The 25,968-nt window shown below is 38.7% G+C and overlaps 2 protein-coding genes across 4 annotated transcripts; both read left to right on the top strand.

Annotated features, from left to right (window-relative positions):
* Positions 1-270: 270 nt before the first annotated feature.
* On the top strand, positions 271-7,106 carry LOC143860456 (YTH domain-containing protein ECT4-like). The gene is made up of 9 exons (XM_077371120.1): positions 271-456; positions 1,177-1,241; positions 1,496-1,658; positions 1,794-1,876; positions 2,626-3,078; positions 3,238-3,798; positions 4,061-4,273; positions 4,846-5,001; positions 6,467-7,106. Exons 1-9 carry the CDS (start codon positions 429-431, stop codon positions 6,602-6,604), a joined length of 1,860 nt encoding a protein of 619 aa, XP_077227235.1. The 5' UTR covers positions 271-428; the 3' UTR covers positions 6,605-7,106.
* A 10,321-nt stretch (positions 7,107-17,427) lies between these two features.
* On the top strand, positions 17,428-19,217 carry LOC143861865 (plasma membrane-associated cation-binding protein 1-like). 3 transcript variants are annotated; one of them, XM_077372818.1, is made up of 5 exons: positions 17,428-17,573; positions 17,719-17,854; positions 17,952-18,041; positions 18,151-18,235; positions 18,688-19,217. In XM_077372818.1, exons 2-5 carry the CDS (start codon positions 17,744-17,746, stop codon positions 19,005-19,007), a joined length of 606 nt encoding a protein of 201 aa, XP_077228933.1. In that variant the 5' UTR covers positions 17,428-17,573; positions 17,719-17,743; the 3' UTR covers positions 19,008-19,217. The 3 variants fall into 3 exon arrangements, with proteins under 3 accessions (XP_077228933.1, XP_077228935.1, XP_077228934.1); XM_077372820.1 differs by having other exon boundaries at positions 17,435-17,573; positions 17,722-17,854; XM_077372819.1 differs by lacking the exon at positions 17,428-17,573 and having other exon boundaries at positions 17,581-17,854.
* Positions 19,218-25,968: the final 6,751 nt, after the last annotated feature.

Genomic DNA, 25,968 nt, shown 5'->3' with positions numbered 1-25,968 from the left:
GTCCCATTGCTTTCTCCCCAGTAAGATGTCTTCTACAAAATACATGCAGGGGTACTCTAGTCATTTCCGCATAAAAGTATCCAAAACGTATGATACATACATCCGAATAGAGAATGCATGTATGTATGATTGGAATCATAAGCCTCCGTTCTAGACTTCTAGTAAAGCGTGAGCGAGAAGGACCATCCGATATTTGTCGTCTGTGTGACGTGGAAACCCTAACACCGTTCTTTTCAACTCTGCCTTTTCCAGCCTTGAACAAAACGTTATTTTCCCCCTCCTTTTTTAACTCTCCCTCTCTCGCACATTTGGATCCTCCGTTCTCATTTACACAACCCTTTGTTTAGGGTTTTGGAAAATTCGAGCTGTCTTTCGAACTGGAGGGAGAAATTCGAGGATTTTTTTGCGGAGATCTCTGGTGCAATTTCATGGCCACAGAAATACAGCCGGAAAATCGTATCCTTTCTTTTTTTTTACTACTTTTTCCTGTGATTTTTTCGTTCTGTTCTGATCTTGTTTCTTTGTTCCATCTCTGGTTTGAGGTTTTGTTTCTTTATCTATTTGCTCGGATCGTTGATTTATTCGTCCGATGTTTTTCTTCTGAACTCGGTTCGTCTATTTATTGATTTACTAATTTTCTGGATTTTCAGTTTTTATTTATTTATTTTTGGATTGATCTTTGTTTTTTTGTTCTGCCTTATTCTGAGGCGATTTGTCGCTATAAGTAGAGAATTTAATTTTATTCTATTGCCCTATTATCAGGTTTTAGGATATTCAACCATAGATCTGCTTCGATTAAAGCACTGTAATAGATCTATGGTTTAAATCATCATATCCTGCCTGTTCTAGGTCAAGATCTTTTCATCTGTTCAGATCTGTATATTTTGATTCCTTGATTTGTTTTCGATCCGATCTAGCCTAAAAATGCCATTTTGATCTAGAGGAAGACGAGTCGGTTGATCTTTATAGTAGTCAGATTCTGCTTCATTTCGATTTAGAACTTGTATTTTACTTTGTTTCGATTATATGTTTCTGTTTGAAGATTTGTATTTTTTTTTTTCGGTAGAAAATCATATAGATCTTGCTTTATTTTGGTCATATAAAAAAGAATATAGAACTCAATTTGCATAGTATGGTTCTTGTTCTTCGATTTGGAACCTTGACTTTTTTCTTCAGCTTTGGAAGAAATGATGAAGAACCTGAAAGTAGATCCCTCTTCTGAAGTCAGTGAAACCAACATGGTATATGTTCTCTTTGAGGACTCTGTTTCTCTATTGTTTGGCCCTCTCTTATATGCTTTATTTTCTCTTGTACTGACCACCTTGGTTCCATGGTTCCTTCATTTTCTCTGTTAGTAAAATCTCGTACGATTCAAAAAAAAAAATGTCATTTTTGATGCAACCTTCATTTATTTGTCCTTTTTGAAGTATAATCTACATTTTAAATTGGGTTTCACTTTCATCAAAATTCAGCCTCTATACTACCTCTGTATCAGGTTGGTTTGAAGGATCGAAGCCCGTCCGATGCAACATCCTGTATTTCCTCGTCAGGTGATGCAACAAGCAGTGTGAAGGAGAGTGATTTGGATCAGGAGTCTTTGATGGCTGATCATGGCATGTATTATCCTCCCGGCAGCTACTATGGATACTATTATCCTGGTTTGTCTTTGTTTTCCTATTCATATTTAATTTTTTACATATACGTTTTGGTGAAGAAGGAAAATACCGTTGTGATTTCTATTTCTCATTTTTGTTATTGTTATTGTTTTTGCATCTTATGTTCCATGGTTTCAGGTTATGATCGTTCATTTGGAGAATGGGATGATCAGGGTTACTTCTTTGGCGGTGATGGACTCGAGATTCAATATCCAACTCAAGTCAGTTTTGACGTTATCTTCATGTTAGATCTTTATATGTATTTACACAATTTTCTAGTTATTAATCTTAGCTTCAATTTTTTCGGTTCAGTTTCTATGTACTCTTTTTTTTGTGAGTAATTTTATAGTGGTAGTTGACCCATTCAAAAATAAAATAAAAGAAAAAATTCATAGTACTAGTTCGATGCATTCGCCGGATTTCTTTTTTGTTCATTTATTTTTTGTCTAACCCAAGCAAGCAAAAATTAACATTTTCTAGTTATTAATCTAAACTTCAAATTTTTTGGTTCAATTTCTAAGAAATTTTTGGAGATTAATTTTTTCGTGTTAGTTAGATGCATTTGGTGGAAGACGTGCTCATATATTAACCTGCTCCTCCCCCACGGAACGATACAGCATGCTTTTGAATTTTGATAGCCTTTTTTCTATATGCCTGACTTGAGTCCAAGATTATGTTTTATTGTAGGAGATTCGTGATTTACTCAACAAGCTATTCTCTTTTGTGTACTTCTCTATGTTTTCAAATGATATTCAGCCCATTTTCTATTCCTTTTGGTTTTTTGGGAAGTTTGATCTGCATACTCAATTGAATCAAAGTTTCTGATCTAGATGTGTTTGGTTACAAAACTGTTACTGGTCTATTAATATGTCTACATGGTTGTACTTGTACGATGTCATCTTCGTAAGCTTTGTGTGTTTCATTTTGATTTACAAGCATTGCTCTCTAAATTATTTCCTTTTCATTTCAGGCCATTCAAGCAGATAATGGATCTGTCTTATATTACATGCCAGGTTTTCAGACTGGTTACAGTCCTTATACTCAGTACATACCTGGCGCTATGGTTGGCATGGATGGTCAATATTTGGGTCAACAGCCATATTTCTCAAGCCCAGGCATTCCCCAACTTCTTGCTTCCCCAGGATATTTCCCATCCCCAGTTCCATATGGATCAGAGGTAGTGCCTGCGTATACGTGGGATGCTTCTCCTCTGCTTAGCGATGCGGTCCATGGCTTTGGTGGACTCCCCGCAGTCCCCAGTCCTAAGTCCAATTTTACTGCCCCAACTCAGATATTTGCTCCTTCAAAACCCATTCCACCCTCAAAGTGTAGTAATTCACTTGAAACAAAACGACTGTCGCCCTTGGTGGATGTGCTACCGAGTCCTGGAATTCAAAACCAATCTTTAAAACCAGCAAACAAGGTAATTGAATTGCTTTATATAGCATTGTCTTGTTAGTATTTTTTAATTAATTTATTATTAGTGCTTTGCATATAATTGTCTTGTTATTATTTTTTAACTATTGAATTTGTTATTAGTTTTTGGCTTTACTTTGGTTTGACAACAGATGCCAATTTTCAGGTGTCTCAACTTGGGTCTGGCTTTCCAGCTGGCAGTGTTCTAGCAAAAAGTTACTACCCCACATCAAAGTTCCCTTCGTTCCCTAATCGGGGAAAAAGTGGCTTGTTATATCCTAACAGCCCCATCAATATCAAGCCAAATGGACGAGGTTGGATGGGCACTGACAAACTTAAAACTAGAGGGAAAGCTAATGGAATTAGCGATTTTGATTTGCTAAATGAACAGGACCGTGGCCCTCGAACCAACAGTCCCAAAAATATTGTGGTATCAGAAAATGATGCAGTTTCATCTGTGGGATCTGAGGGCAATGGTAATAGTAACGGCTCTGCTACTGTAATGAGTAGGGATCAGTACAACCTTCCAAATTTCCCAACCAAGTATGATAATGCGTTGTTTTATGTAATAAAGTCATACAGTGAGGACGACATTCACAAAAGTATCAAGTATAGTGTTTGGGCAAGCACTCCGAATGGGAATAAAAGGCTTGACAGTGCTTTTCAAGATGCCAAAGAGAGAGTGGCAGAGAAAGGCAGCAAATGTCCTGTTTTCCTTTTCTTTTCGGTATGTGCTCTGGTAACTCCTCCCACAAATGTGTACATAATCGCATGGATTATTTGAAAATTTTATATCTTATCAACTGCCGTAAAAAATCATCTTCCTATAATTTAGAAATCCTGTTGCATTGTCTTTTCAGTTTGCATGACATTTATCCACAGATGTCAGATTTCTTAATGCTTTCAAATGTGTGAACAGCTTCAGAATTGGTGGTCTTTGGCTGTTGCAAGTTTCATTTATAAGATTCTTTTTTTTGCCTTTGGCTTAGGTAAATGCAAGTGGTCAGTTTTGTGGAGTAGCAGAGATGATTGGCCGGGTAGATTTCAACAAAAACATGCAGTTTTGGCAGCAGGATAAGTGGAATGGTTTCTTCCCTGTCAAGTGGCACATCATAAAGGATGTTCCAAATCCACAGTTTCGTCATATAATACTTGAGAACAATGAGTGCAAGCCTGTTACCAACAGCAGAGATACACAAGAGGTATGTATTCAAGCTAATGTTAATCTTGATCCAGATCAATGCTGTAGATTTTGGTTCTTGGTCATTTCACCAATGGCTAACTACAAAGCTGCTGTTTTAGGATTGTAAATCGATTTAGGAAATAAAACAGAATATAGCTCAAGGCATCCGTACTTATAATCACAAAGTTTTCCTTTAGCTCTAAGATTTTTAAAGTCTTTTTTTTCCCTATGAGATGATGCACCCTATAATTCAAAAGAAAAGGAAAAAGAGAGATGAAGATCCCTTCATGTTAACGACTTGTTTCGATGTCCAAATGAAATTCTAAGATTTTTCTGTCAAGGCTCCAGGTTGAAGTGATACCTTTTGTTGTAGAAAAGGAAAATCATCTGGTTTAAGATCTTGTCTTTCTGATTTCACATTAAAGTCATTAGTCTATAATTCATTGTTACTGCTACGGTTCAATTTATTTTCGCTTGTTTTAGCTTTCTCCGAGATAATCTTTAATCCTTTACCTTGTATTCTAGAATATTTTCTGTAATATATTTGCTGTTACTTGGCTATTAATCATGGTGTACATACTTCTCATACAGGTAAAATTATCTCAAGGCCTCGAAATGTTGAACATTTTGAAAAACTATTCAGCCAAGACATCCATACTGGATGATTTTGGATTCTATGAACACCGGCAGAAGGCAATGCAAGACAAGAAAATCAGGCCATTTACACCGCTTTTGGAGAATTTGCAGGTAAAATATTACTAGAAAAATATATATTAATGGAATGATCCATATGATCTTGCAGCCCTTAATCAGTTTTTATCAGTTCAATTATGGTTTGCCATTTTATTTCCTATTTTATAGTGTTCAATTTCTCATTGTAGATTCTCTTTTGTTCTTTAAATTGGTTGTCCTTGGGAGTTTGTTTAGGTCCTAATTGGTGGCAATATAAAATGTATTCTATTGTGTTAAAAGTGGTTAGGATAGTTTAAAAACTCCTCAAATCAATCGCTGACTGACCCAAGTTGAGCCCCTTTTACCTTGGTTGAGTTCTTTCGTTGCGTACTTTTCAGGGATATTCTGAAAATGAAAATTCCAAATCTGTCAGACACAAGCTCAATAGCCATCATGAGAGAGAGAGAGAGAGAGAGAGAGAGAGAGAGAGAGGTGTTTGTCAGTTTATAATCCCACTTGACAGGGATGAAAGAGGCGAAGAGAATGAGAAGATAAAACAAAGAAAAGAATTTACTGGCTGAAACTAACCTGCTATAAAAGCATTTCACTTCAGGCAAGGCATCACAACCGCACATAAGAAACAAAAACTGCATATCTTTATTCATTTCATTATTGCATAGCTTAAAAGAAAAGTCATCCTGCCATTCAAAAAACGAAAAGAAAAAAAGAACGAACGAATATATTTAATGTTCGCTTAATGTAATCTTTTTGGACACCTCCGTTCTGTATATAAATATATTTAATGTTGCCATTTCAAAAAAAAAAAAGGAACGAAAGAAAAGTGATCCTAAAAACTGCAAGTTGACACTTACAACTCTAAAAACTAAATTAAACTCTTCTCACATTAATGTTGTTGGCCTCTTCATCTTAAATACTCTATTAATTTCATTTTTGCATAGCTTAAAAGAATAGTGATCCTGCCATTCAAAAAATGAAAAGACAAAGAGAACGAAAGAACAGTGATCTTAAAAACTGCAAGTTGACACTTATAACTCTAAAAACTAAATTATACTCTTCTCACATCAATGTGGGGCCTCATCATCTTAAAACCTTTACTTTCCATAGCATCATCTTGAATGTGCTGCCATCAAGCCCACACACTAGAACATTGTCAAGAGAAGTGTGATGTTGGAGAGATTGACTGTTGATGAATGTTCTATTAGTCGCATGGTTTGTAGTGACGATTGCTCTATTCGTCTTGGTGCATCATATGCTGTGCCCGACCCAAAATTGTTATTACCAACGGACTGAAAAACGGCTATTTGTTATCTCGCCAAATTGGAAAAACGGCTCTTTAAAAAAAAAAAGAAAGAAAAAAAACGCCTAGATTTTCTCATTTCAAGTATTTTGGTATCTTTTCATAATCTTTCTCTACTATACAAAAGTGATAAATACTTTTTTTGTAGATGCAGTTACTACCCTCCCATTCACTTCCCCAATGAATTCTGAGTTTTAAATATATTATCATCTTTTCTTCCAGCTGAATCCAGTTGAATCTGACCAACTAACAAAGCTAAGTGAGCCGAAGCCCAATGTCCCTAGCCCCAAGTCCATGGAATCCTCTGCTTCTAAGAAGAGTCATGAGGAACTCGAGGTGGGCTGTGAAGGACAAGAATGATTGGTATTTTGGCTGGGGTGCATTTTGCCAAGAGGGGCTATTCAAGGGACTTGTAAAACCTGGCTCAGTGGCTGTTGGAACATAATGCGGGAAGAAAAAAAGCCTTATTTTGGTTCTCAGGAAGGATGCGAGGGAAATTAATTGTTTTTGAACTCCCTCCAATTATAGAAATTTCAGGGACTTAAAAAACCTCGCTCCAATGTCGTACCATAGCTGCCCTGGCAAGGCAATCTGTAAAGCTGCTCTCTCTTGTTGTTTTGCTTTCGATTTCCCATTATCTTTCCTGGGTTCTATTGTTTGGTTGGAAACTGTCAGGTGCAGCACAGAAGGAGAATTGTTTTTTGAATTGGGGGTTCTTTGTGCCTGTCTTCGGCTTTTGAAGTGGATTTAGAGAGCAGTATTTTCAGTGTTGTATGAAGGCAAAATAAAAAGAAAGAAAAGCGAATGGGTAAATGGAAAAACCGAACTACACAGACAAAATGGAATTATAATTGTTATCTCATGGATTTTGTGTGCTTGGTGTTTTTAATCTTGTGGAATTATAATTTATAGCACAATGTGATCTGAGTGTTTGGGCTTAAAATTACCTTAAAATTATTTTTTTACATAACCATTATCTATTTTTTCCCCACAGGTGGAAAAGAAAATTATCAACATAAAATTATGCTTGATCAAATTTGAATTTTTATGCGTCGCTGATATTTTTGTCTATTTTGTTCCAGCAGGTGGAAAAGCAAATTATCCAACATAAAATTTGCTTTACATGTTCAGCAGAGTAATATTGACCACTAAGATTTGCTTTAGCTGCAATTTGAACAAGGCGTCTTGAAAAAACTAGTGTCTAAAAGAAACCCACATTTAATACAGGAGGTACATAAGGTTTTTCCTAGGGGTGCAACTCGGGTCGGGTTGAGGCCAACCCGACCCAGCCGAGAAGCCTCAACCTCCAACCCGACTCTTAACCTGGTTTGGTAAACCCGAACCAACTTGGATTTGGTTTTACCTGACCTGACCCAACCAGATTTCCTAAGTCGGGTTGGGTCCGGTTGATCTGCTGAGGAGATGCTTGTTACATAGAAAAGCAAAACAACCTATCACTGTTCCACTCTACTTGCACCATACATCATTCATTTTCAAAGTCTATATTTGTTTTGTCTTTTTATTTTACATAATACAATTATCAAATCTGAATATGCATTACAAAATGAATTAATGAATCAATTATAGATTGTGGTTTCCAACTCGGCAACATTCGAGAAACCCCAATAACGGCAAAACTCATAAAAAACGTGAAATATCAATACATATTACTATATTAGTCGGGTTACAGGTTGGGTCGGGTTGCCCGATACCCCCACCCAACCCAATTTTCGGTCGAGTTGATAATTCCCAATCTGGACCCAAACACAACCCGGAAATGTTCAACCTAACCCGACCAAAAAATCGGGTTCAACCTGTTGGGTTCGGGTTGACCCGACCCAAGTTGCACCCCTAATTTTTCCACTTGCTCTGTCCTTTTCTCATTCTCATAAGATTGGGCTACGTAGATAGCATTGAATACATGGGTGCAGTCCAAGTAACTACCTGCTTACAGACAAGGGCCCTCACGTTACGAAAATGACTAGGAGAAATGGGAGGGGCTGCAATGGGAGGGGCCGTTAGGACCATCCTTGACACGGTTGTGTCTTTCACTCTTCTTGGAGTGTTGGATGAAACGTGACATTCTGTCTCACCGTATGAAATGGTCGGCTTTCTCATCGGATTTTCATAATCATCCCAATTTTGTTCCGGGCAAAGTCGAAATCATACGTTAGCTTGATGTCTACCGCTCATGGTTTCGGATTCTTCCAGCTTTGCATGATATTGTTATTGTTTAGGGGTTGACGCTAAACCTAAAGATTCTAGGAGCACACATTCTCGGGATGTCCCTAATAGCCCTCCAAACTGTGCCACGAGTACAACATCACACTAATAACCAGTTTTCTATGACAAGGGTACCCCTAAAATGACATAACATGCTGTAAAATAATGGGTAACGAGCATGTCTTCATAAACTTTAATGCAGCTCTTGTAGGTAGGTTCATGTAGACAAAGTGTCTTTTTTTTTTAATCACAGGCTAAACTTGACGTGTACAGATGAGGTTTACTCTGCCATTCAAAACAAATGTGGTTTATCCTACGACACTATTTTCATTAGTTGTTCTATAAGCTCAACTCAACTAAGCCTTTGTCCCAAACTAGTTGGGCTAATGTGATTCGCTCTGTTTGGTTGCCAGTAAATTTTTTATCTTAGGAGCTTTTTAATCCCAACAGTGAAGTCAACGGTATTTGCTAGGTTTTTTTCCCCCTACAATTCCTAAAATTCCAGCAAGAATTTAGGGGTGACATTACCAAATATGGGAAGGGAAGAGAGAGAAACAGAGAGGACATCATTTCCTAGGAAAGAAAAAACAGGGGACAAGGAGTCTATGTCATACTCATAAGCAATCATTACAAGAGTGGGATTAAAAAAATTCTAGTGCTAAAAGGCAACCAAACATGGGATTGACGAAAATTTCACTAAAAACTTCCTAGGTTTTAAATTTTACTGGCGACCAAACAGACAAAAATTTTAATGAAGAAGGTGAAAGGATCTACCCGGCTCAAATTGGCTAAGTCTAATCCTGCCACTAGTTGGATTCGTCTATATGGATCATTTTCTTCCACTGTCTCCTATCCAATGTCACGTTCTCTGTTATGTTCCTAGCCCTCAACTCTTTTCTCACTGTTTCTACACAAGTTGTTTTCGGTATGTCCCTACCTATTTTTACTCCATCAACTTGGCACGAGTCACTTCTTCTCACTGGAGCATTCAAAGGCCAACGTTGGGTATGCCCAAACTATCTTAAGTGGTGCTCTCTTATCTTCTCCTCAATTGGTGCCACCTCCATCTTTTTTACGGATGTCTCCATTTTAATTCGATCTAACCTTGTGTGGCCGCACATTCATCTAAGCATTCGCATCACCGCTACACTTATCTTATCCACATGTTGCTTCTTGGTGGCCAAACATTTTAAGCTGTACATGGCCTCACAGTTGTCTTATAAAACTTTCCCTTCAAGTTGTTGTATAAGTATGAATGAAAAATAAATGTCTTTTAAGGCAGTTTCAAGTGGCTTGCCTCTCGTTAGTATACATTCTTGCTTTCACGGTTTTGATTTCATCTTCCTTTTCACACCATTTTAGGACCTTTAAGTTCCAACATATGTTTTCTACAAAGGCAAAGTGAGGACCTCCCTTAAATTGTGGAGAGAGAGAGAGAGAGAGAGAGAGAGAGAGAGAGAGAGAGAGGGGTTCATGTTTACAAACATCCAGCTAGGGGTGTAAATGGATATTCGAAAATTCTATTACCGTCCGCATCCGAATCCGTTTAAAGCGAATATTATTGTAGACACCCCATTTTGACAAGGCCCTAAGGTCCCCAAAATTGAATATCTAATAAAATTCCCAAATTTCGAGTCCCACGATGTCCCGAAATTAATCTCAGCAAATTCCTGAGGGACTGGGCCCAAAATGAGAAGAAGGTTCGAGTCTCTGAGCATCTTATTGTGCGTATGCCTAGGTACAAAATCCCCAGGAGGTTGTTAGTATTCTCGGGGATACCCCTGCAAAATTTCACGGCAATCAGGCGAGAAATGTAGAATAAGACAGGCGAAGTGTGTGCAATAATCAAAGTTGGGTTGTGATAGGGTGAATTATCAAAGCATGGTTGTGTGGATATCACCCTCCTTTTTCCAAAAAAGACAAGATATTTTTGTTGGTAAAATGGTGATTTGTCATCCTTAGAAGGGCGATTTTGGAATTCTGATAAGAGTTAGGGTGTAAGCAAACCCTAATGGCCCTTGGATCAAATCAAGGGGTTAAGATCATTTGAACAGAAAAGAATTCGTTACCCTATTTTCTACACGGACCCCCCCCCTTTTTGGTTAAAAATTGTCAAAAAATGCACTAGGTGGGGGCTGTCCAGGGAGTAAAAGGGGGGAAGGCAAATTTATCATTTCCCTTTTATATATTCACTCGAGCTAGGGTTACAAAAAAAAAAAAAGATTATTCTTCATTTTTTCGTTCGAGAGGAGAAAGCAGAGAGAGGGAGAAGAAGGAGCCGCCGGCCACCCAAGCATCTCTGGCCAGCCGCCTCCCCCTTGCTCTTCATTTTCGCCCCAACCACCTACCTCCACCATTCCTTCTTTTTCTATTCCCCATTCCATCAACCACTCCCTCTGCAAGTCACCACCATTCGCCCAACCTCCACCGCCGGCCTCATCTCCGGCAAGCCCCTTTACCGACCACATCCAAACCCCCATCCCCAACCTCCATTAAACCTTTCATCCACCACCACCACTTCTTCCAACTCCGGCCACCCTTACCGATCGCCTCCACCTCCACAGCCACCATCTACATCAAACCCATCCTCTCCACCCCCATCTCTACGCAAAACCCATTTTCGAGCCAAACCCACTTCGAAAAAAAAAAACAAAAAAAACAAACCCAAACTCTACCATCGCCAGCCACCATCTACATCAAGCCCATCCTCCGGCCACCCTCCAACCTCCGGCCAAACCACCGAAACCCATCTCACTCTTCAACCTCTGTAATCCTCCTCCATCTTCTCCCTCGTCCCTAGAAAAAAAGAAAAAATCGAGAGGGGAAAACAGAGAGAAAACAGAGAGAGAGAGAGAAAGAAGCAGAGAGAGAGGAGCAGAGAGAAGAAAATCCTTCTTCTCCGGCGAGTGGTGCCGGAATCCGGCCCCCATTCCATCTCCGGCCGTCCACCATCTTCTTCTTCCTCTCTTCACCACCAGCCACCTCCATCTCCGGCCCATCCACATCCTCTGCCATTCCCCCCCAAAAAAACCATCTTTACAAAACCCACCTTCATTCCCCCCACCATCACAGCCACCGTACCCCCATTTCTTCCATCTCCACCACCTCCATCACCTTCGTTTATCCCCATCACCGCACCGATCTTCCACTGCCATCTCAGCCAACCTCCACCATTAAACCCAAATCCTTCACCCCATTTCTACCCACTTCAAAACCCCATCCCACCTCATTTCTTCTTATTTTCCATTCCCATTTTTTTCATTTAACACAGAGAGAGAGAGAGAGAGAGAGAGAGAGCAAACTACGTTGGCTCTGATTCTTCCCGAGGCCGGGATACGTAGTGCAGCTAAGATGGATGGCCATCTTGGTCTGAGTCAATTATCGCATTAGAGTCTAGGATTTGTCATATTGTATGTTTTGCTGTGTTTTCTTACTTTCCTGTACAGATCCTATACCTTTAGCTGTAGCATGCATGCGTTTGCCCATCAGAACATAGACACCAATTAGGCATGGCACGCATAACCTAGCTATTCTTAGGTGGCATGTCTTTCATTTCTTTTGTGCGTGCTTCTTATTCATCTCCGAGACATGCATGATTAGCTAAACATTATCTCGGGGATATTCGTTCCCATTCCGCATGATTTTCGCCCAAAACTCTTCAAAGTTAATAATAAATGGCATAAGAGACCAGGTGCTTGCACTTGGGCGAATTGGGGGCGCCTAACCCCTTCCCCATTCGTCATCAGGCACAGACCTTTTATATCTCTGGTTATCTGTTGCGACAGAGCACAGCATGGGATCCAGGTCCTACTTCCTTTGATGGCGACTCTTTCTTTGTTTAAGGTACGCCTCGAATCTGGGCTAGTCCCCGAATCGAGAGGAATCTCACTTTACATCGCCGCTTATGCTGTGAGGGGCACTCTTTTGAGAGTTCTTTGGTGGAGCTCTCCTTCACGTGGATGATCCCGAGACTCGTCTGGGGGGCACGTCCCCCCCGCCTCTCTCGGATCGGGGTCCACAATTATCTAGATCCGTTTCAAGCGAATATTATCCGAATCACCTCAATCTCTAACCCAATCCCCATCTCCATCCCCATTTCTCTTAATCTTCCACAATCAGCACTCTCACTTTCCCTGTTCAAAATAGCCCAAACCCATTCCATCATATACATAAAAAAAGAAAGAAAAACCCAAAAGAGCACTAACAACACCATCATCCATCCCCACCGCCTCTCTCTGCCTTTGTTTTAAAAGGACGAAGAGGATCTCATCTATTTTAGGGTTTGAGAGTTAATTTTGTGAAGAGAAGGTAGAGGTCTGGATTTAGGGTTTGGAAAATTTATTCGAGGAGTAAGAAGAAGAAGAAAGATAAAGTGCTGCAATACAATGTTCGAATTTACCGGATATACGGATACGGATAATATCCGAATTCGAACAATATCCGACGGATACGAATTCAGTAATAGATATTAAATATCCGTCAAATTCGAATCCGAATCCGAATTCGGGTAGTGTATACTGGAATCGAATTTGGATATAGCCATATCCGATTCGAATTCGATCCGTTTACACCCGTACAGCTACAGTAATTACTTGCTATTATACCCCAAGTCATACGGAAGATTGCCTAAGAATTTATACGCAATTTAATTACATATATATTATCTTTCACCAACATCGTTGCGTCCTGATCTTGGATGGCATAAATTTCTTTATATTTCAATGATTCCAGAGCCAATCATGTGCGTCACAATCACCAACTTTGCATCACTTCATTTTTTTTATAAGATGGGGTAAAAATTGATACCCAATAAAAGGCGAACACGTGGCAGACATAGGTCCAAATGTGCAAAGGGTAAAGGGTAATTCTGCAGCCCACGAAACCGTAATTCTAAAGCTACGGCTTCTAAGCTAAACCCGTCAAACTTAAACTTGGAAATCCAATATTCCAGGAAACTTACCTAATCCGGAAAATGAGTCCCAATCAGGAAAGAGCCCTTGAGAGCCGAGAGGCAACTTTCCCTCTCTCCCCAAGGGTCTCCTCCTACAAAAACCACCATAAAGCAGAAAGGTATGTGTTCTACAATCATTATTCTTCTTCCATTACGTATGTTTTGCCTGTCCCTAACTTAAGCATCGGTGGGCCTTCCGATAGTCCAAACTCCAAGTGGTCTTCTGATTGTTTATTTTTGTACACAGGCAACACTTCTTCACCTTTAGGGCCATTTCAATTTTCATTGAAATTTTGAAGACACCCACGTGAATAGGTTGGTTATGTTAATGTTGAGGGTAAAATTGAAAAATTTGGTACTAATGCTTAGCCACCCCCAAACCCAGGCCACATCTAGCATGGGCCTACGCCCTCAACTATCGGTACCGACCCACAAGAAAATGGGACACCACCGCGGAAATCCTGCAAGAGAGCGGAAGCTCAGGTTGACTTTTGCAGGAATCCCGCCTCCACGTAAGGGAGAGAGAGATCGTGAGCTTCCACCGAGCCCGCTATTCCTCCATCCCCGCTTGGTCGTTTTCCTAAGATCACGCCCCCAAGACGGTAATCACCACTCAATCCGTGACACATCAGTGGCGTCATGGGCGTAATGGACGTTGTAGACATCATGGGCCTCCCCTCCTATAAAAGGGCATCCTCACACTCAAAGAAGAGAGAGCATTTATATCCTTTTGGGCTTGTAATCCGTTCTAGCTCTCATCCACTTCCCTTCGTCCCTTTTGTCTGTGTTACCCATTTTTGACTTGAGTGTTGAAGTGGCCGCCCGGAGCCACACCTCCGGGCGCATTGACTGTTTCTCGATGAGAGCAGGATCATATGCTCTGCCAGGCTAGACCGAGTAGTCGGATTCTGAGCATCATCAGTTAACAAAAACACCATGTTCTTACTGTGCCTGATAATGTCATCAAGAGGAAAGGTTTTACACTTCGAGTTATTTTGGCTAGAGATGAAAAACATACTGGGCTTTGTGGTTTTCGGATGGATAATTAGGAGTAGAATTACTCTCACCCTACCTGTTTTGGATTTTTAGAACTGATTGTGAGTCCGAGACTAATTATTGGACTCAAATTTACATTTTATTTTTAGTCCGATAATCAGTTTGGGACTCAATCGTTTCTTAAAATCTTAACAAATAGGGCCTAACCTGTGAGTAGGTAAAATTATGATTTTTAGGAAGAAGGCCGGTGTGAGCGATTCCCATTCCGGTTTTCCTAGTACTCCCAAACTACATAATACAGATTGAGTGGGAAGCCAGAATCTCTGCTATCCACTGACCAAACAGCCCTACTAGAGTGTTCGCCATGGGGATCGAAAACCTTGGATTAGTTGTTTTGAGATTGGCTACCCTGAAGAATTTTAGAGAATGATCCATCATAGAATAAGATCATATCTTCCAAATTTTGATTGTTGGATGGATTGGGATAAGATTAAGCAAGTTCCTTTAGATTAGGCAACTAGGTTTAGATTGTGATTATCTTTTTGCCATGTTCATCTCGTAAGTGCTTTATAAAAGCACTCACCTCTTTTAATGAAATCATCCAAGTTTAGTGACATCTCTAGAATTTATCATACCCTGCATGGATAAGTTTATCTTAAAATTATCTTGTATGTTGCAAATTTAGACCTGAACTGATCGAAGATAACAAGTCTATCCAAGGATAAAAGTATAAAACGATTGTCCATATATTGAGCACCACCGATAGTATAATCCTTCTCCCCTTTTTAAGTGGGTTAATTTTTATTTACCATAAATTATAAAAAGAAACATTCATTTACCATAAGATATGATTTTATTAGGTGGATGCTTTTTCATCAACATCAAAGCTTCTTTACCAAGCCTCGACATTAGAAGATTTAACTATTACTTCAATAACGTCATTATGTATTAATCATAACCAAGAATTGTGATCAATTCTGTTTTCTTTTTTCCTTAAAGTGGGTTTATTTGACTAAGTTTAAGATTAGTAAAATTTATAGTACAAGGGGTGGCCCGGGGCAGAAAAGGGTCCGGTCATTTAATATCAAGTGATCAGTCTTCTCATACCCCTCTCTGATTAAGGCCACTCATAGTATAATTCTATTAAATTTTTTGTCATGACGTATGTTCTATGTTTTATTCTACCAGGACAAACTGATTCACGAGCATTACTCAGGGGTGGGTTTTGTTTTCCTTTGGAAACAAAGAGGTGAGAAGTGTCGTTCTAATCATTTTAGAGGGGTATTTTGGACGATTCATTGGAAGTGGTGTACAGATCGACATCAGGTGTAGACCCCACATTAATTAGCTAGCACCGGGAATGAGGCTATTGCCAGCTGTACCTTCCCACAAAAGCTTACAAAATATGCCTTGATTCCGACAAAACTACGAGCATGCCATTCCAATAGACTTCCAAAAAACCGACTTTTAGTTACAGATTGACACATGGTTGTATCATCCAGACCATTCATTTGTTGGGCCCTACTAAACAGGTTGTGCCCCAGAAATCATCTCCAAAGGTCTCCAAAAGATGATTTTAACCCTCGGATTCGAAGATTTTTGGAGAGTATCATCCACGGTGGATGCTCCGGTGAGAAGAGGCGACTAGTGCCAAATTGATGGAGTAAAAAGATGTAGGGGCAGACCGGAAACAATTTGGGTAGAAACAATGAGTAAAGACTTGATAGCTAGGAACATAACAGAGAACATGACCTTGGATAGGATTGATTGAAAGAAAATGATCCACATAGAAGTACCCAACTAAAACCAAGATTAGAGCCGGATAGATTGCTTTAACCTTCTTCATAAATTTTTTGTAAATGATTCATTTAGCCGACCCCAACTAGTTTGGGACAAAGGCGTTGTTGAGTTTTGTTGGGTTGACCATCCACCAAAGTATCGGAGGGTTAAGATCATTTGATAGGGATGATTTTCTAGTACTAATTAAAATATTTAAGTTGGGGTCGAATTAACGAATGTTTTGAATCATCCAATCATGTGGGTGCCATTGCATTTATAATGAATAGGTGCTGATAAATTCGCCCTCTTTTCAGCACGTGACCCCATTTTAGAGGGTGCTGGTAAATTCTAAACTGTTCGTTTGTTGGGCCGGAGATTAGATAGGCCATGCCCCCAAAAATCTTCTTCATGGGATTGATCTCAACCCTTCCATCAGTGGCCGGAGCTCTTTATATCTTGCCATATAATTTAAACCTCCACAGTTCGAAGCAAGGTTGCCAAGGCGGGAATCGAAAGCGGGATTCGAAAGCGGGAATCGAAGGCTCCTGGGATGGTTGGAAGTGGGAATCGTGGGTTTGCCAGAGAATCGACGGAGATTCGCTGGGATTCGTCGGGGAGTCGCCGGAGATTCGCTGAGGAATCGCTGAGAGTCGCTGGGGAGTTAGGATTCGATGTGGATTCGCCTGGGAATCGGGGTTCCTATAAAGTGGGAATCGGGGTTTTCATAAATTGGGAATCGGGGATTCAAATTGAATCACGGTTCGGATTCGCGATTTGGAGATTCGCGAATCCCCAACTCCAGGTACGAATCTTACTTCTCTGGCTTGAAGGGCTAAAATTTTTCTTACAAGGGCTAAGATTTTCCTATTGGAGAATATTTTTGGTACCCGATTTATACAGATCTTCATGTAGGGTGATGACGGACGATTAAACCAAATAGACTTGGTCAAAATTGAACTTAGACAACCTCCTCCTCCTTTGCCTAACCAGTGGGCCCGCCACAATATCCTTGGCTGGCCCACCACTTCTAGAGCAATGACAGCTGAAAATAGGGAGTATGTTTGTCATTTTATAAAATAACAGCGGTGTTCTTGTCATAAGATGGTCATTAGTTTATTGTTAGATACCGAACGACAGTTACGAAACCTCCCACCCAAGATTTTTTCTTCCTAACAACTCCAACAAAACACATGCCATCCTGAATCAGGGGTACTTTAGCAATTTAATCCCACATCAGAGGATATTTTTGTAGCATGTCCTTCTATATTCCCTGCCTAACTTCGGAAAGACAGTTGGCAAAGGGCCCTTCAAGTTCTATTTCAGAGAGACAGAGAGAGGGGGAGAGATAGCCCTAAAAGAAGAATCTTTGCTCCTTTTCTCGTAAGAAATTTTGCAGAATTCTTGTTATTATTGTTTGCTTATATATACTATGATATGATTGCAGTTTTTCCCATCTAAACAATCCTTCTCTCTAGTTTCTTTCCTTCTTTATACGCTAGACTTGGATCTCTTTGTTCCTTTTCAGACGAGCAAATAGAGAAAAAAGAGACATGGGTTACTGGAAATCAAAGGTTCTTCCCAGGATCAAGAAGGTCTTTGAGAAAAACACAGCCAAAAAGGCTGCTGCTGCAGAGGCATGCAAGTCCTTTGATGATTCTAAGGTGTGGTTCTATTCTTTTTCTCTCATAGTACATCTTTCATACTTTCTAATATTAGTCCAATAATACTTCTCCTTTTTTATTTCCCTTTTCTATGCAGGAAGATATCAACAAGGAATTTGAAGAGAAGAAAATCGAACTCCAACCCAAAGTCATAGAAATCTATGAAGCTTCATCAACTGAAATCAAGGTTAGCTTTTCTCTAGATAAAAACTGGGAAAAGTTTATGCACTTTTCTATAGCAAGGAAAGAAAAATTCAATAATTGATTTTTTTTTTTTTTATGTTTTTGTTTAACAGACTGTTGTGAAGGAACGTAAAGATGATGGAATCAAGAAGAACCCTGCAGCCGTACAAAAATTCCTCGACGAATTAGTAAAAATAGGTATACATATAAGGAGTTTTTATATTGTGTAAGCCCTTATAGTCACGTATTTTTCAAAAATTACTGTACGGACCACATCATAGGATGATCCAAACCGTCCATGTGATGGAACATAATGTAAATAGGTTGTTCCCCAAAATCATTTCCATAGGATGATCATAGCCCTACGATCTATAGAGTTTTCCATAATTTGCAGTTCCCCTATAGATCGGAGGGCTGGGATCATCCCATATAAATGATTTTTTGGGCACAACCTATTTATGTTGTGGCCCAACATGGACGGTTTGGATCGTCCTATAGTGTGGTCCGTACAGTATTTGGTAACAAATACTGGACTATAAGGGCTCACACCATGTAAAAACTTCTCACATACAGTTTTTACGACACAGTAAATTAACAAAGTGGATAATTGGAGACTGGAGAGTATTAACGTGTTTCTTCGTTATTTGCAGATTTCCCAGGATCTAAGCAAGTATGTGAAGCATCCTCGAGTTTCGGACCCTCTTATATATCAGGTCCGATTTTCTTTGTATTCGAAAAGGTCTCGAGTTTTATTATAACAGAAGAGACAGTAGTTGGAACAGAAGAAACTAGCAAAGAAAAAGAAGTCGTTATAGAAGAAGAGAAAGTGAAGGAAAAAGAGGAAGAAAAAGGGGAAGAGAAAGAGGAGGTAAAAGAGAAAGAGGTTGAGGTGGCTGAGAAATCAGAAGCTGCTGAGTCAACTCAGTCGGAATCCACTAAGGTGGAAGAAGGTGAAGCACCCAAGGAGTAAATTGAGAGTTTAATTATTCTCAATGAAACCTTTTCTCTCTCTCAAAAAACTACCCCCATGTTACTTGATTTGTTATTCTTTCTTAGCTTTTTGCTCAAGTATGTTATTTCCATGTATGGTTTGTATTATTATTTCTGGTTTTGGAAGATATGTTCTTTCATCTATAAAGAAAAATCTCTGATAAATGGAGCTGTGTTTGTTTGGGTGCTAGGGTTTTTTTTTTCTCCAAAGTAATTGCTATTGCAATTAGCTACCTGTGCTACATCCTTATCAAACCAAGGGGTGTATGTGGGCTGTTTTTTAATTTTTTTCTATAGTACTCGGCGTGTCTCTATTAAAATGTACACATAAAAATAGAAAGAATGTTGGGGATTTTGGCAATACGTTGTAAGGTTGTGTATCCGTAAGGGATGAGTTTCAGATAGGGTGTTGTCGTAGACATACAAATGTCAGGTGGGACAGAAGCATTTGAATGCATGTTGAAACTGGATTGGTAATTTGAGAGAAGCATGCAAAGGAAGATTGATATTAAATGATGTCTCATGTGATGGGGCCAAAGAATTGAGAGGGAAGGTGAGAAGTCAAATCGAGGGCCAAATCATCAATAGACTTTACAACTCATGTTGAGTGGACATCCTTTGTTCTTGTTCTTGGATAAAATACTAACATGAACAAAATTGATGAAAAGTGGAGAGGATTATTAGTTTTTTAGACAATAAACTTATTGAATCAGGATATCCAATCTCAAGAACAGGTTATCCTGTAATTTCATGAAAAAACTTATTACTGGAGTAGGATAGCCAATCTCAGAAACAGCTTATCCGGGTATTTCTATCCTTTCATTTGAGGGAATTAATTAATGGCTCCCTCGACCAGAAGTAGAAGAAACCACGTAAAGCTAGCTCATTTGAACCTGCAAATAATTAAGGTAGTGATGTCTATTGATCAACAGAGTGCTCGAAATTCTCTCTTACAGGCTACAGCTCCGGAACCGTGACCCTTGGAAAGAATCATGGTTTGAAATTTCGGTTTTGTACCAGTTTCGGACGCCACCGAAATCGAAATTTCGACAAATACTTCAAAATTTCGGCCGAAATCCAGTAAACAAGGAAAGTACTATTTTATTGGATATAAAATTTCGGTCGAAATTTCAGTAAAATATTAAATTAATTAAAAGAAAAACAGATTTGTGGGTGAAATTTTGAAAAAAACGAGATTTCGACCGAAATAAAATACCGTTTCGGATTTCATTAATTTCGGTCAGTCGGATTTCGGTCCAAAACTTAGGATTTCGGTCGAAATTTAAAACCATGGAAAGAATGACAAACTTTTACCCTAAGGCCCTATTTGGATTGCATGAGTTTTCTTGAAAGGTTCAGAAAGGGAAAAATATTTCTAAAGTTTCCTTTTTTTTTTTACACACAAAAAAGATAACAGATAATTTGAACCAACCGTATTTAATTTTAATTCGAAGGGACCTTCAATTTATAATGAAATCCCTCTTAATTGATCACAGAGGAATGATAGAATAAAGGGCACCCTTGCAAAAATCAGCTTCAAGGGCGCCCGATTTCGGCAAAGTTAAGACGGTTTCCACTTTTTTAGGTGCCATGCAATTTTTTCGGCGCCACCATATGCACTCTTCAGAAATTAACCAATAGGGGCGCCCCTGAAGCTGATTTTTGCAAGGCCGCCCTTCATTCTATCATTCCTCTTAATCATAATCATAATATTTCAATCAAAATTGTGGAAAGAAAATTCAGAGAAAATTTTTACCATAAAAAATGTTTTTTTCTTGCAATCCAAACAGGGCCTAAGGGCATCTTTATCCAGCATGTAGAAAGATTCAGGGAATTTTTGTTTCTCTGATGTAAGAGGGGTGTTGGGAGGCGGTATACAAAGTGAGATTTGAGGGGGGTTGAAACAGGGAAAATTTAAAAAGACTGTTTTAAAGAAGGAATTTTGTTTCTCTGTTTTCCAGCCCCATCTCACCAGCCCTCTTTGCCCTTCTCCAACCTTGGCTAAACAAATGTTCCATGAATTTATTTTTCCATAGTTGCCAAACATGCACAAAATTTCAAGTGGATGAGATCAGTCGTGGTGTCTAAGTTGGAAATCAATTGACAAGAATGGTGACCACACAATCTCAAAATACTATTCAATGAACGATGCGTGTACGTCTTCAAAGCCTTTATATGTACCACACAATTGAACAAATCTACAATTTCTAGTCATTAATTTAAGTTGATTGGATAATCTATGTAATCAGGGTAGAGATTACCAACCAGTATATACACGTTTCTATGTTGTATGGGCCGGAACGGTCAATTAGCGTGATATTATCTTAGAATTGTCATTCATCTTACCCGAGGACGAATAAACTTAGAAGCTAACTCATCAGCCTCTAGAATGTAGAAAATTATCAAAAGCAAGAACTCGTGGGATTAAATTAATGTTCAAAGAGGACATATTTGAAAGGAACGGTATCCAATGGAAAACTTTTCAAATGTCACCTTCATAGGAAAGCTATCGATTATTGCTAAAATAAACGTCTCTTGTAGAGCTTATCTGTAGCCAATATTTTTCAGAAGATCGAAAGTATTTGTAATTGGCCCTTGAGAGTTCAGATACATCCACCGGTGTTAATCTTTTGCACGAACTGACATGGGTGGAAATCTTACTTTTGAGAGTGGCAATACTAATAAATAATGTGCATTTTTTAGGCCCCCACATGGCCCACATGTACCCCATGATCAGATACCCAATTGAAGTTGGCCCCACCTTAATAGAATAATTCTAAACTCTTGATCTATTTGACCACTTTTAGGATTCCTTTGAGCGAATCGGAAGCGTCGAGTTTTTGTAGACCTTAACCTACTTGGTAGAGTGTAGGTGTTTTTCTAGTTTTATAGTTTTTCTAGTAGACGTGCAGAACAAACTGCCAGCGTTGTGATGTTTGGAATCATGCAGGGAGGTGATAATTCGATCCTCACTCCCTCATTATTTTGATAGGTACACCCACTAGCTCATTTATTGTGATGCTATGAACATTCACATTACGATAAATAAGAAGGGGAGATCATTTTTTAATGATTCGCCCCTTGTTATCATGAATTGTGGGCAAACTTTAACGCTTTTTGACGTCAAATCATGTTAAAAGGGGGTGAAAAGATCATCGTCAAAAAAATAGGCAGCCATCCTAGGTTCAAAATTCTAGGATTTAGATAAGCCCATCTATTATACGAGAACTTATATGGTGCCCGACCGTCAAAACCTAAAGGGCGGACAGAGAACCATATCTCCCTTGATTTTTAATCCAAGAGAAATCCTCTTTTTGACTTTTCCTTGGTTCAGTTCAAGGCAGCAGGTTTTGTCTATATATAAATGCGCCCTTTTATGTTTTGACGGTCCGGCATCATATAAATTCTCCTATTATACATGGCAACTAGCTCCATTTACAAGGCCCCACAGTCAAAGGCGGCCTATTGCCCCCAGACTTCACTAATCAAATAACCATGACCGTTAGATTACGAAAGACAAGTTCAGTTCGTCTTAATATAAAAACATGATAGTGCAAATATCCTCACTACACTTTGTCAGCACCGAGTATATAATTTTGAGCTGTGATTCATAAAATAATAGGGCCCACAAGAAATCCTCTAAAATTGGAGGGTCACATGGACCACGAAAGCAAGGAATTTGACCACGACTGGAAAATGGCAACCACGTATACATGACTGTTGTAAGGTGTTCATGAGCGACCACGTGGACATGATTGAGTGGGACCCACTTCCTACCACCGTCCGATGCTGGTTGAAATGTAAAGGGAATTATCCTCCGCTACAGGGTGTCCTAAGTGACAATTTCCTTGTACGTCTAGTATGTAAAGCATTACTATTTTTTTTGCTTTCTTGTTCAAATTTACATAGTATTCAAAGATCTCGGAAGATTTGCTACAGCCTTGAACTTTCACTAAGAACCAAAATTATCTTCTTGGAAATGATATTGCAACTCTTTTTTGGCTCTTCTTCCGTCTCTTCATTTTGGATTTTCTCATAGATTCAAATATAAGAGTAAGCTCGAACGTGATTCGGGCAAAAATATACCCACATTGCACATGTAGATGGACCCCAACAGTTGACGTACAAGGTCTTGGTTGGTCACATGCCACACCGATGCGGAATTTGTAATGCCAGTGCCCAAATAAATTAAGGGCCCGTTTGGATACCCTTTGGATTTGGATTTGGAGGTGAATTTGAATTTTCAAAATCCATAGATTTGAAATTAAGAATTTTAAAATTCACAAATTTATAAATAATTCCGTTTGGATGACCACGTATAGATTTGGATTTCAAATCTAAATAATTTTTTTTTGTTTGGACGCTCTTTGGATTTGAATTTGAAATCTAACAAAACCAAAAAGCCCTAAAATACTTGACATAGGGGCATTTCAGCCATTTCCCATGATCCAGGGGTATTCCAGTCATTTTACCCTATATGAGGGTATTTTGATCATTTTTTATGTCATAAGGCCATGACTCAGGGTATTTGGTCATTTTCACCTGGTAAAGGTGTATTCCGGTCATTTTGCATGACCTGGGGGTATTCTAGTCATCTTACCTAATATGACGTATTTTTATCTCATGAGGGTGTTTTTAGTCATTTAGTCATTTTTCATGAGCCATAGATCATTTTAACTTGATATAGGGGTATTTCGATAATTTTTCATGATCTTGGGGTATTTTAGTTATACCCTTTATGTGGCTATTTTGATCATTTTTATGTCATAAAGGTATTTTAGTCATTTTGTACGACTAGGAGGTATTTTGTCATTTTTACCTGGTATAAGAGTATTTCTAGTCATTTTACCTAATATAGCGTATTTTTATCTCATGATGGTATTTTTAGTCATTTAGTCATTTTTTATGAGCCATGGGTTATTTTTACTTGATTTAGGGGTATTTTAGTAATTTTTCATGATATTGGGGTATTCTAGTCAATTCACATTCTATGAAGTTATTTTGATCATTTTTATGTCATAAGGATATTTTAGTCATTTTGCACGACTTAGGGGTATTTTGTCATTTTTACATGCTATAGGGGTATTTCAGTCATTTTGCCTGACTCGGGGGTTTTCTAGTCATTTTACCTAATACGATGTATTTTGATCAGTTTTTAATGTCATGTGGGTACTTAAGTCATTTAACACTTTTCTGGTATATTTTGGTCATTTTAACCCCCCCTTACGGGTGAGATTTAGGTTTATAAATAACCTCTCGCAGAAAAAATTTATAAATCCAAAAAATTACACTAACATGAGGAATTTGTAAATCTTGTGGATTTCACTCAAATCCAAATCCAGATGTCATAAAGGCTTGCCAAACGCCGAATTTGGATTTAAATATCCAAATTCACCTCCAAATCCAAATCTAAAGGGTATCCAAACGGGCCCTAATAGTTTTAACTATTCTGGACGCGTCTAAAGAAGTCGTTTTAGGGTCATTGGAGCCGTTTGGATATGCAGATTTTAGAATATGAGATTTCTTCAAAATTGTAGATGAGAGACAAGAGAAGAAGTGGACCAGCCGTCGTTTTCTGATTTCACGCCATTCTTTCCGTCAGCAAGAGAGTAGCAGATCATCCAATGTTTCCAGGTTTTAGAAACCTCAGCATGTGGGAGAGATTTCTAAAACCTAAATTTCTTACTTAAAATCCAAGAAACGCCATTCAACAGCTTGATCATGAACCCTCTTTTATATTGTTTTCAAACTAAAACCTAGATTCTAAAATCCGGGTATCCAAACGGCCCCTTAGTGTGCGTGACCTGCACTGGGCCTAGACTGATAGACTCAGTTTTCTTTTTCTTTTTTATTTGCATGAATTAAAATGACAATATAGCATAGTTCATAATAACTTATAGATTCCCTTGGTTATGTAAGGTTTTGAATGACCTTTTCTTGTTATATAAAGTTTTCGTAATGAGAGATTTATATTTATAAGGTTTTAAGTAACCTAGTGGCATGTGCAGATGTCTATCCATTTTCATATTGGTTTTTTTCTTTTACATTTGTGGCAAATACTCTGGGATTGCTCCTCGCAGCCCAAATTTTCTAGTTATATAAGGTATTGATATTTATTAGATGTAGAGAGACCACGTTATCGTATGTAGAATGAATTGGGCAGAATATGTCATTCCCCTTTTTCTACAGAGGCAACCTAGCTACATCCATGAATACATTCTACAATATTAAGGCTACTGATGTTGGCACTACCATGTTTTAATAATTGTGTAAAAACAGCTTGTCTTTTTAACACCTGTAAAAGGTTATCACAGTTCCCAAAAAGCTCTAAAAAGCCTATTACAAAAAGAAACGACAAGTAGAGTTTGTGTAATTATTAAAAGGATGTGATATATTCGCCCTTATTTTACTTGGGGCAGCCTCCAAAATTCGTATAAGCATCATCATCATTTTAAAGTCCACAAGCGAGGTTCATGCAACAATGTATTATAATGAATTTGCTTGTGAATAACAAAGATATTCAAGGTTGACGCATATAAGCATCATTGACAACAGGGACATGGGCCAGCCGAACATGTAAGAATCCAAAAATCTATTGAATAAAAGGGTTACGACAAAAATAAACTATAATGGCTAATAATCCCATTGGTGCCATCCAACTAGGGTTTCGGTTTGGTTTTGGTTTGGTAGAACCAAACTGATTCAATTTCAAATCGAACCGAAACCGAACCGTTGCTCCCGATTTCCAATGATTATGAGTAAGGGGTGGAGAAATTTGCCGAACCGAACCGAAAATTCAAATTTTTGTTCAGTTTCGGTTCGGTAGAACCAAATCAATTCAAATTTCGGTTTGGTTCGGTTTGGGGGTCAAACCGAACCGAAACCGAACCGTTGCCACCCCTACATCCAACCACTGAAACCTTAATAAACACTAATCACAG

Source organism: Tasmannia lanceolata, unplaced genomic scaffold (genome assembly GCF_043159265.1).
Source record: "Tasmannia lanceolata isolate RefF3 unplaced genomic scaffold, GAP_Taslan_0.1 ptg000037l, whole genome shotgun sequence".
NCBI classification, from domain to species: Eukaryota; Viridiplantae; Streptophyta; class Magnoliopsida; order Canellales; family Winteraceae; genus Tasmannia; species Tasmannia lanceolata.
This window is presented reverse-complemented; position numbering and strand designations above follow the sequence as displayed.